We start from the raw sequence: 11,625 nt of genomic DNA, 5'->3' as shown, positions 1-11,625 counted from the left end.
AATGTAATATAATTTTAACATATCTGATGTGATAAATACTATCAGGTATACGAATACAAGTGGAAATTATAATATAGTAACTCAGGTAGTTAAGACTTAAGGTATGAGGGTCTCAAACTTATAAGAGAGAAAAAATGCTCCCAGCTCCCTTCTTATAGGGTTAAGAAAGAAACACATGTCGAGCCCCAAACGGAAATAAACCGTTTTTAAATCTTTAAAAAAAAAATAGGGAAAGGTAATTTGAAAAATGCATTTGAATCAAAGAATATCATAATTTTAGAAAAATAATTTAATGTCAAGCGCATTCTCTAAATGCGCATGTAAATCGCACTTTCCAACTAAATGCGTATATCAAGCACATTTTCCGAATGCGCATGTAAATCGCGTTTTCCAAATGCGTTTGTCAAACGCATTCTCCAAATGTGCATGTAAAGCGCATTTTCCAAATGCGTATGATGTTTTGAAATCGAGTCAATTTTTGGATGCACTTTACACTTTGCATCACATAACATCAAATTTTTTTACCCAAGTCATGTACATTTCATTTAGCATTCATGTCCATTTCGTTATAACTTCATATTCATTCTAGATATCACTTCTTCATCCTGCAATGAAATGAACATACAATTCACATTAAAAGAACATCAAATAATACACATGAAACCAAACACTACAATATGGATTCTTGTATTTATATGTATAGAATATGTCTGTACCAGAATGTGAATTCTTGATATCTCCCCAATATCTACAGCAGACAGCCTATATATCTCCCCAGAAAGAATGTCCTGATTGAATGAATATGCCCAAGCCCCTTATGATATGGATTTTACAAATTACAAAATGCAAAATTTATACACCAATCTATATGAAAAGAATCAGAAAATAAAACGAATCAAAAAAAAAAAAAAAAAATGAATGGATATACAATGCAATATTGTGCAGGGGAAGAAAATTTTAAGAGACCTCGAGGTGTCCTCAGACTTAGTCCTGTAAAAATTGGAAGCCTGGATTCTCGAGAAGTTCTTCTGCAGGCTTCACCTCTGCAAAGTCTTTCACTTCAAGTGTATCGGAGAGCTCATCAATGGAGAAGGGGATGCTGCAGTTACAAACACGGACTGATTGGATTATACTAAAGTTTGCGTTTTGCCTTGACTAAAAAGCTTATAAAATGTAGTGAATTGTGAAACGGAATATCAGTACAATCTGAAAAGACTGCTAAGCAAACAATGGTATGAAACTTCACCTTGAATTGTCGTCCAAGAGAAAAGAGCTGCTCTCAGCATCATTTAGATCCTCGGTCATTAACACCCTCATGCTCGAAATGACCTATTTACATTTAAAAAATGAAAAAAAAAAAAATGCTAAGCATTCGGATCTTCCAAGGATTTTGAGAGGGAGTTCTAGTTGCAAGTTACTTACATCATTAGATACACTTCGAGTATTGTATTTGTCATCCCAATATAAGGTGCATATTCTGTATAGTTGTTGGACACTCAGAATCTGTGAAAACGGAAGTGTTATTGCAAGAATCCAAAATTCTATAGAATTTTTTTTTATATATATTGTAAGAGGAAGGGGAGAAGTGAGACTTACAGGACACAAATCGTTGGTGATTTCATCATAAGATATTCTGTACTTCTGATGTATAACCTATAAATAACATTAGTAGAGAAAAAGAATTAAGTAAAATCAGTGAAATAACTCGAGCTTAATAGAAAACTGGAATCATCAATAGACATATGGGGTGGAGAAAACTGAAAGCGATGAAACTACAATGCAAAAATTGTATCAAAGAAATAAGCATACCAAGAAGCCGACAGATTGTCTTATATGTTTTAGTTCATCCCAGGCAGAACCTGCATACTGTTTTCAATAGGGAAAAGAGTTAGAAACGAGAGATGAGATATTAATCGAGTTTGATCAGAACTTTTGACGGTGAAGAGATTACATTACCTCTTCTTTAGCCTGGACACACCATAGCTCTAGCTCAGCCAATCCAGCTTTAATGTATTCCCCGTTGCTGAATGTACAACATTCACGACGTAGAAGAAGACTTCATATAGATCAAATAGCATAAAATTAGTCCCGCAATATAGCAACAAGTCAACAGAATTGAAGGAAACGTTTAGGTGTCAAAATTGAGGTTCACCTGTTAAAGAGCTGCACATTGATGTACGAGAATGTTTGCGTGTATATCTTCTGAACAAGAATGGGAGGCACCTGATACCCAAAAAATCAAAAGTTCACATTCAAAGATTTTTTCTTTTTTTAAGTAGAGGCAGTCTTAATATTGAAGGAGATGATGGAAAAAAAAAATATGTGCAGAAGGCCCGTACAAAATTTTCTTTCAATGTGCAGAGAAGAGAGTTGAGACGATCAATGATAACAAGCCAGTGATTCGTCTGAGAATCTTTGCCAAACGACCGTCCAGATCTTAGCACACTTCCTTTTGAGGCCCTGGGTGCCTGAATTTCATTGTATTAAAATTATTACATAATCCATGAAATATTGTGCAAATAATTCATATATGCAATAAATAAAACACCGGGATATGTTTGGTTGCACCTGTATACACAAAGATAGCAGTGATCCCAGCTCCTTTTTCAAGTTGTCTCGAATAATTCCGTAGATTTTCTCAACATATGCTGTAAGTTGCTGCTTGAAAAGTAGAGCAGGGTACTTGGCTTCAACTTGGCGAACTACGAGTGCAGCAGCTGCTGCTTCGATGCTGACAGAAGATGGTGATGTGCGAAACCCCTGTGAACACGTACACAATAATAGTGTTATTAAAACAAATTGATAAATGAATAGTTCATCCAAACCCACCCTGTGAGTTCAGATTCCACTAATGCCAACTTCATTTAGAAGAGAAAATATATAGCAATTAAATATACCATTGTCATCCTTCCAAACAGGGATGTTGGAGCTTGCTGTTTACGGGAAGGAGTTGCACCAGCAGGTTTCAAACTTTTCTGGATTAAAAACAGCAATGTAGAAGTGTTTGACAGCCAATATGCCATGTGCTCATTATCCTCTTGGTTCTGCAACATGGTAAAGATTTCATTAAATTTTGATTTTCATTGTATCTGCTGCTAAAATAATAAGAACAATCGAAAACTATTTGACAAAATAAATACATTACCTCAATGGCTGAACCAATCATATTAATGAGACGGTCAAACACACTTGTCCTTTCAGCTTCGAAAGATTTCCAGTGGAGAAGGCATTTGTAAATGGTAAAAGCCGCAACAGGTTTTCCCTGACTAAAACCAATATCCTTCATTACACAGTTCATGAGTGCATCCACATCCTCCTGCAACAACATGGCCAGCAAAGATACCAAGTCAACCAAAACTTATACGGGAAAGATTGATCAGTATCAAAAATTGAAAGGGAGCACACACATGTTGTCGATCAGTTGGAGGTTTCCTCGGCTTGTTATCAGGTGTTTCAAAGATTTTAGCAGGTGAGACACTTGGCAGTTCCTGGAGATACCAAACATCTAGTTGGTAGGCATAACTTAATTGAGTATTGTAACAATTACGGGATTAACAAAAATTTTATAAAAAGAAGAGAATATATTACGCCTGTTCTGCTTTCATCATTCAGATGGTGCCCATTTTCCAGTATCTGCAAATTAGTTTGTAAACATGAGATTTGAAAAATAGAAACAAGTTAAGAACACTTAATCCTCGCATTCTCACCTTGGACAAAGTCGAAGGTTCTGTGATCTGATTTGCAGGTGTCAACAGGGCCTGCTTTCGAAGAATTTGGTTTTCTGATTCCATGTCAAAAACTTTTTCTTCCAGCCTAGATTACAGAAGATTTTAATCATACTCAGAAAGTCAGAAATGGCATTTACCATTTAAAGTTCACAACAATTCCGTGTGAGTCAGATTATACACTGATTTGGATTTTTGCTAATTAGTTACAAAGAAATTACTAGACCTTTGCATGGCACTCTTCAAATTAACAATCTTCGACTCTGCCTCCATCACTTGCCTCAACCTTTCCTCACTTAGTTTGTTTGTTTCTTCAAACTTTTTCTCTGTTTCATCAATCTTCTTTTCTAGAGAGCTAACCATAGTCTGCAACATCAATAAAAATGCATCATATAAAGTGAATATACACAGTTCCAGTGCTCGGTAAATCCACAAACATCAGGATACTTACCTTGAGCCTTTCATTCTCAGCAGTAAGCTTATTCATCAACTCATGATCAATCACGGGGACTTCCTGTATAATTGGGAGTTTCTCTGCTGCCATCTTTGCAGATTCACGCTCTTGCACAAGCAATTCATTAGTTTCCTTGAACTGAACTTGCAGATCTTGCAAAGCAGATTGTAGTTTTGCATTTTCTTGTGTTTTTGCTTCTTCCAAGTCAGCCTACAAGAGAGAATTTAGGTTTTAGGATTTGAGTAATCAAAGGTTCATTTTATGATGCATCCAGTTTCATTAGTCCACTTTATGATAATAAGACCTGAGTTATTGACTTTTTAAAAAAAAAAAAAAACTTGATTTCCGTAAAAGTATTTTAGCAATGTAAACATTTTTTCTGTTTTTGATGGAGAAAACAGTTAAATCATTGGTCCTGGAAGAATCCTCTAAGTTCAGTGCATTTACTGACCCGCATACGTTTCTCCAGCTGTAGTCTCCAAGTCAATTCTTCAACTTGCTTCTCTAATTTATTCTTTGCAGCTTGGAGAGCACCTGTCTCCCGTGCAGCCTGCAATAGAGATACATAATATAAGGGACAGATGGAGTTCAACAAAAAATAGTTGGCAAGTCGTATCTTTATCTAGATATAATATACTTCAAAAACACATTTTTAAAAGACCATACAAAAGAAATGGATAGACTAGCCAGTTTCTGTGATGTTTGAGTATGAAAGATTTTACATACTTCAGAAATTTTAGCACTAAATGTAACAACAGTGTACCAAAGAGCGAATGGTTGGACTAAGAGGGTAGGCAACATAAAAGGGAAAGACAAAGAATGAGATGTCACCATCTTAAGCTTTCGTAGTTCTTTGCGAGCAACTTTTCCCCTCCAAGCACATTGCGTGACAATTGCAGCTTTCTTCAGCTTCTTGTAATCCAAGTGGGCTAGGAATTTGCGACAATGGCTCTGAAAACATACCATGTGTCATTAAGAAATTTCAACTAAAGAACGTATCACGCGAGGGCATGCACACAAAAAATGGGGCAATGTTTTCAGTACAAACATTTACATATTGCCCATCAACAGATTAGCAAACAAACTAATGGACCCTGGTAATCTGGTATAATACCTGAATGATAATTGCTGCCTTTGTTTGCCTTCTGAAAAGAAGCTCATTACGTGCAGCCATCCCACGCATGCCTGTCTGAATCGAAACAGAAGCAGAGTAAACCTCTTTGTAAGCCTTCCTAGAAAGATGCATTCGCAGATTTCTCTGGATCCTAAGACAGGATGTTTCTCTCCTCAAGCTCTCATATACTTGTCGAGCAAGCTCTCCTGCAGTAAGCAAAGAGAAAAGAGTCAAAGAGTCGTATGATATACGATGCCATCAACAAGAAAGAGTGGCTTTAGGCTTCAAGCAGATATGAATACCTCTACACACAGATTGCAATTGTATTGCTGATCGACGCAACAATGTAAAACTCTTATGACCCATATAAGAACGAACTTTTCTCTGGATTATGCTTGCAGATCTTCCTAACACCTCGTTTCTGCGAGCATCCAGCTCTGCCATCTGACCAGCTCTCAGAAAGACCTTCGTTTTGCCAATCTGCAAAAGCAAAATGGATTATTTAAACGAACTAAAGATTATTATAAGGGCAGTTTGGCCTATGCAGTGACTTAAGTACTAGCCTACTATATCCCATTCCCAGCCAGCATAAAAGATTATAGAAGCAGACTTATGAAGTGTAATTATAATCACGAGCCTGCAATATCCTACTTAATGAATTTACCTGATAGCCTTCGAGTTGCACTTTGTTCAGAAGCATCTGGCATGCAGTGACTTCATCCGCGCTATTGTGCATTCAGTTAAGAGGATCAAGATCAGGGCCTTCTAGTAATTTCAATGAACTTGTAAGAAGTAAGAATTCACATACCTTCGAACCAAAACTTCAGGCGCAAGGAGGCCAAAGCGATCTAAAAATTCATAGAAAGGTTTGCGAGTGGGATATCCAGCACAACTAATTCTAATTGCTTCCATCACTCCCTGGAAGCAAAAAGCCACCAGTACGGTAAGTGAAGAATTAAGAATATCAACAGCCAAACTTATAATTCCCACAATGATATCGATCAACTTCATAAGACTTCCTTACCCCACAGCGAAGTTGTTGCAGAACATTTTGATTCTCAAAAATAGACGGCTTAAGCAAATTATTAGGCTTTACACAGCGAATATAGTGAGGCTCAGTTGCATTCAGAGTTTCCAGCAAAGATTGCAATTGTTGCTGCAAATGTAGGAAAATAAATGTTATGGTTCACTATGCTTTATGCTTCCCACAAAAGCAAAGATGACACAATTGGAAACAAAAATGTTATGGCATACTTTAAACCTGGTGCCGATAGAGGAGAACTTCGATTGTTTTGAGGACTCCTCAGTTGATTGTGTAAACAAACCTGAAACAAAGTGGCACTTGGAAGCACTCAGAAGTGCTTGATGTTCAGCAATGACATAATCTTTATTTTTATCCAGGAACAGTTCCGTTTGATAAGTGACCTGAAATATGAACATAAACATCCATCCATTAAAATACAGGTAGTTGCAATTTTTCCTATATCTCAAATTATAGTTCTTTATTCTAAATGCATAATGGGTAAAACTTACATCACCAGCATAGTGGCAAACAGTGAAGTCAGAACGAGATAATTTGGGTTTGCTGAAACGCTTATGATTTTTGAAAGTTTGGTAAAGCTTTTGAGCAAATGTTTCATGAGTTGATCTGGGAAACATGCTACAAGAAAAGACCAAATTATATCACTCAAACCTGATAATAAATACAATCAAATATGGACAAGAAATTCTGTAGTAACTTTTACAGTGGTGTACTTTGATACTTACCAAGCTTCATCAAGAAGTGCTATAATACCACCTGGTTTCTGAAAAAGAAAATTTGTGTTACAAATATGATTGATCACAAGAAAGAGACAGATGGATAGGGACTTCTAGACTTATTTTTTACCAAATTTGAAAGCTTGGAAATATCACATCAGAAATCCCAGCATTGAACAGGAAATAAAAATATAAGTATGATATTAAACAATATGCTCATCCTCAAGGAAGAGAATGTATACCACGTAAAACAGTAAAATGTAGAAGGGACATGGTATTCATGATAAGTACATAAGAAAAGAACAAATTGGAGTTTAGCAAGACAGGGTGAAAGTGAGGAGAGCACGAAAAGGGATTTACTAAAATTCTTATGCAGAAGTATGCCATTAACAACTGTTATTACATGCTACATGCTTCCTATACGAAGAGATATAAATATCAAGAAGTTTTCAACATAAACTGTATCAGTTTGAAGCCTAAAAGATATGGGACAAACCTTCTCAATCAAATCTAGAACATCTTGATTGTCAATGAACTCAATATAGCTCCAGTTAATTTCTTCTTTTGTATATTCTTCTTGTTCCATTTTGAAAACGTGCTGTCAAAAAGGGAGGTTTTGTTATTGTTTTTGAACATACTGAAACCCCAACAAGAGAGCATAGAATTAGTAAAACCTGATTGAAATGCTGCTGAAGCTTCTCATTTGTCAAGTTTATACAAAACTGTTCAAAGCTGCAGAGAATAGACATTAGATATGAAACTTTCTATACATGTAATCTACATATAGTCAGCTCACGAGTTCAGACAAGGCATTAGCTCTTTGAAACAATGTTACTTTTGAAAAAAAAAAAAATGTGGAATAAAACAGGAAAAAATTAACCTTGTGTTTCTAACTAATGGAATAAAATAATGGCGTGGTCACTTAGCAAGTTCGCATCGAGACTTTAAAGGGATGAATTATTTCAAAATAAATCCAGACAATTATGTCTGAACTCTGAAGACAAGATCACACATAAAAACCAAAGCAATAAGCACAGTTAAGCACCTGTTAGTCTTGAAACTCTCAAATCCATAGATATCCAGCACCCCAATCAAGGATTTTGAAGTTGGGTCTTGACCAATCGAATTATTAATCTTATCTACAAGCCTGCAAGCAAAGTAAGAGGGGATAAGTAAAGCAGAGGTAATGCTTATTAGTCACTTTCAAGAATCTCACATTGGATCAAGTACATTGCAAAGAGTGATGGTCATATAGTATATAACAAATGCATCCACCTTTGGCAAAAACAAATCCTCACCAATCAAACAATCTTGAATATACAGTTTTGGCCAAAGCATCTCTACTGACAGTGGCCCCTTCAGGGTCCAGGCACTTGGTGATAGTCTCATCACGAGTTACAATAACACGTTTACATAGGGAATCTTCTAATGCCTTCACATCACACCTACAAATAACTTTATAGTTGAGAAGTTGCAATCTTTTCATCTCAACAAAATAAAATAGCATAATAGCTAAGGCTTAATAAAGCAAATAACTACAAAAAGGGCCATTTACATGAACAGCTCAGCTGCAGTTCTTAGATGAAACATAGACTTTTCATCTTTAGGAACAGATGAGTCAATCTCCTTTCCCTTTGCAAATTCTATGTTCCCGAGATGGAGGACTGCAGCCACAACTCGAAATATTGCATCCTGAGAGCAAAAGAAAGAAGTGCAAAGAAAATATTAGAACTACTTCATTACAAATTGCTTGTTACATTATAATCCATCAAACAACCTGCTCTTCAGAACTTATTCCAACAATATCCATTGCCCTTCTAGTCTCTAAGTATTCTTTGGAATCATCAACCCCATCTAACTGATAGCAATTTGATTGATTCAGATAATGGAATGTCCTTGGATGTCCCAGTTTGTACCTTTGAAGTTCCTGTAATATAAAAGATAATGAATCTCAATGTTACAGTATCATTTATATTTTCAAAGAGAGAGAGAGCTTAGCACTGCAGAACAACACATCAAACTGTTATGTAATCAGGCAAAACTAAGTGGCAGACAACTTGACTAATCAACAGGCAACAGCACAAAATTAAGATCACACGAAGCCTCGGGTACACATAACTAGAGGATAAGCCAAAATGCTTGTGAAGTACCATATATGAGAAAAACTGGATAGGAAAGAAACAATGCTGGAGACTGGAGTTGCATAATAAAATATTTTCATTAAGCAAAGTCAGCAAAATTAGATAAAGAGAAAGGACAAATGAAACCATTTACCTCTGCAGGTGCAGCACAGAGCAAATAGAAACAGTGATAGTTTCTCTCAGGATCAGATAATTGGCAAACCCGAGATCTTTCCAGCAAATATGTTCTGATAGCAGCTCCTGAAATCCTTCCTTTCTGATCAAACTGAATCTCCACAAACTTACCAAACCGACTGCAATTTTAAACTTTTGTTTTAAAAAATAAAATTTAAATTTATAATTACTCAAAAAAATGTAGAAGGAAGGACAGCTAGAAAGTGCCATAATAATGCAATACATGAAAATTTTAATAATAACAAAAAATCTTTCCCACCTTGAGTTATTATTTCTGACAGTCTTCGCATTACCAAATGCTTCCAGAACAGGATTAGACTGCAAAAAATCACAAATAAAGAGTAAAGAATTTTATGCTAAGAGACCTACTTATACTGCAGTATAAAGTTACTCAACATCAGGTTTCCTTTAAGTTCAGATGTGTCAGACCTCCAGGACTTTCTGTTCAACTGTCCTCCCATCAGTTGCAGCTCTCCCTCCCATATAAGCAAGATAACGCATTAATTGTTTTGTGCTTTCTGTTTTACCAGCACCACTCTCACCACTGACCAATATTGACTGACTTATTCCTTCATTGATCATAAGTCTGTATCCAGGGAATTGTTAATTCCAGTTTCAAAACAAAATTTAATACTTGATTGGATAACAAGGCATATTTTCTTACCTATACGCAGCATCTGCAACGGCAAAGGGATGAGGACTCAGCTCCCCAAATGCAGCACCTTTATATTGTGCCATCATATGAGTGTCATAAAGATGAGGTAATCTTCTAAAAGGATTGACAGCAATCAATATATTCCCTGTATACGTCTGAAGCCAACAATATGAAATTAGCAGCCGCCTTAGCTATAGTGAGAATACTAAAGGAAATGAGAATAGATGTTGGAAACTGGAAACATACATATATTTCATTAATATCATATCTGGTTTTTAAATTTTGAAGAACACCAGGTTCATGCAGATAAGCCAGCTTTGTCATATCATCGACACCACATGATGGAGCTTCAGCATCTTTATGATAGATTTTGGAGGACTTAACAACAACCTGTTAAACCAAAATTAAACTCAGTTCACCCCTATGCTCTATACCTTTTTATAAACTAACATATAAAAAATTTTTAAAAAAAAAAAAGTAATCTTTACAAATATATAGTAAGAATGAATAAGGGAATAGGAGTCCTCATAGGCTTGTGAGGTCAAGAAATGTCAAATATTTGACAACAGAAGTCATAGCATAGTTATTTGGCAATGCCACATTGTGTAGAAGAAGCACTCACCGTTTTCCCAGATGTACAAAGAACCTTAACATCTTCACCCTTGACCTCCAAAACTTCCCCATCGATCCAGGCTACATCAGGATCCTCCACCCAAACAAGAGACCCAACACCTAAGCTGACTAAAGCAGCCTACAAAATGAACCACCAGATTGACCATCCACAATCTTACAAATATGTCAAAAAAATATTTGGAAGTATTTTTCATATATAGATGGGGCAAAATAAATCTAAAGCAAAATTACTATAATTCATCCATGAGTGGTAATCAGCTGCTGTAATAAGATTTTTCATCTGCTTGGAAGACCACATTCTAACAATTCTCTAGCATTCTATCAATAATATTTCTCTGTGAAATTATTATTTTTTAATGTCATTTCAACAATGTTTAGGGGTGTGGAAATCAAGCTTTGTCAACCGATCAGAGGAAGATCACACTGAAGTCCAATTCAGTCATGAGCTAATTGACCAGAACTAAAAACTAGTTTTAACTGAAACAAAACCACAAAACAAATGCAATACAAACATCATTAAAAATCCACACACAAGTTCAAATCAATGCCACGCGGATCATCAAATCCAGACCAGCAGACAACAAAAGGATAACAAATCGGTACCATTTCTCGTAAAACCGAAAGCAGATCAGATTCTCCTGCGGCGGCGTATCGATCAGCTCCGTGCTCAGATCAAATCAAAGCCGCAAAAAAACAATTCACTTCAAGCAGCAAATGCAAATGCAGACAGCAATGAGCTGTACCGACTTAACTTTCGCCGGTTATCCTCGGCGAGATCTATGAACTAATTGAGCTCTTTTCTTCTTCTTCTTTCACTCTTTCAGTCTCTCCTTTTTTATCTCCGATTCTTCGGAGAGGTTTTTGGGAGAGACAAAATGAGATTTTCGGCCCAGTTTTTTCCTGCTCCACCTTCCTTGCTTCGCTGCCCGGTTTTTTTGTTTTTCTTTTTCTTTTCTTTTATTTTCTCGGCC

At 36.1% G+C, this 11,625-nt stretch overlaps 1 protein-coding gene across 4 annotated transcripts; it reads right to left on the bottom strand.

Moving 5' to 3' along the window:
- Positions 1-458: 458 nt before the first annotated feature.
- On the bottom strand, positions 459-11,625 carry LOC109173828 (myosin-6-like). Of its 4 annotated transcripts, XR_002052968.1 has the most exons (41): positions 11,258-11,625; positions 10,644-10,772; positions 10,268-10,411; positions 10,031-10,176; positions 9,796-9,952; positions 9,626-9,684; positions 9,326-9,485; positions 8,829-8,978; positions 8,607-8,743; positions 8,350-8,496; positions 8,097-8,198; positions 7,726-7,783; positions 7,548-7,649; positions 7,061-7,098; positions 6,827-6,953; positions 6,548-6,718; positions 6,318-6,449; positions 6,102-6,211; positions 5,958-6,018; positions 5,596-5,773; positions 5,294-5,499; positions 5,011-5,130; positions 4,631-4,729; positions 4,177-4,389; positions 3,952-4,091; positions 3,708-3,813; positions 3,589-3,633; positions 3,408-3,488; positions 3,146-3,316; positions 2,898-3,044; positions 2,569-2,760; positions 2,340-2,468; positions 2,153-2,223; positions 1,957-2,056; positions 1,810-1,866; positions 1,597-1,653; positions 1,423-1,503; positions 1,247-1,329; positions 967-1,099; positions 717-788; positions 459-605 (listed from the first exon to the last, which is right to left on the bottom strand). XR_002052968.1 is itself a non-coding variant. In XM_019323144.1 (40 exons), the coding sequence occupies exons 1-39, from the start codon at positions 11,258-11,260 to the stop codon at positions 985-987; spliced, it is 4,524 nt and encodes a 1,507-aa protein (XP_019178689.1). In that variant the 5' UTR covers positions 11,261-11,625; the 3' UTR covers positions 459-605; positions 967-984. The 4 variants fall into 4 exon arrangements, 2 of the variants coding, with proteins under 2 accessions (XP_019178689.1, XP_019178687.1); XR_002052967.1 differs by having other exon boundaries at positions 717-1,099; positions 11,258-11,624; XM_019323144.1 differs by lacking the exon at positions 717-788.

This window comes from Ipomoea nil, unplaced genomic scaffold (genome assembly GCF_001879475.1).
Source record: "Ipomoea nil cultivar Tokyo-kokei standard unplaced genomic scaffold, Asagao_1.1 scaffold0482, whole genome shotgun sequence".
Taxonomy (NCBI): Eukaryota; Viridiplantae; Streptophyta; class Magnoliopsida; order Solanales; family Convolvulaceae; genus Ipomoea; species Ipomoea nil.
This window is presented reverse-complemented; position numbering and strand designations above follow the sequence as displayed.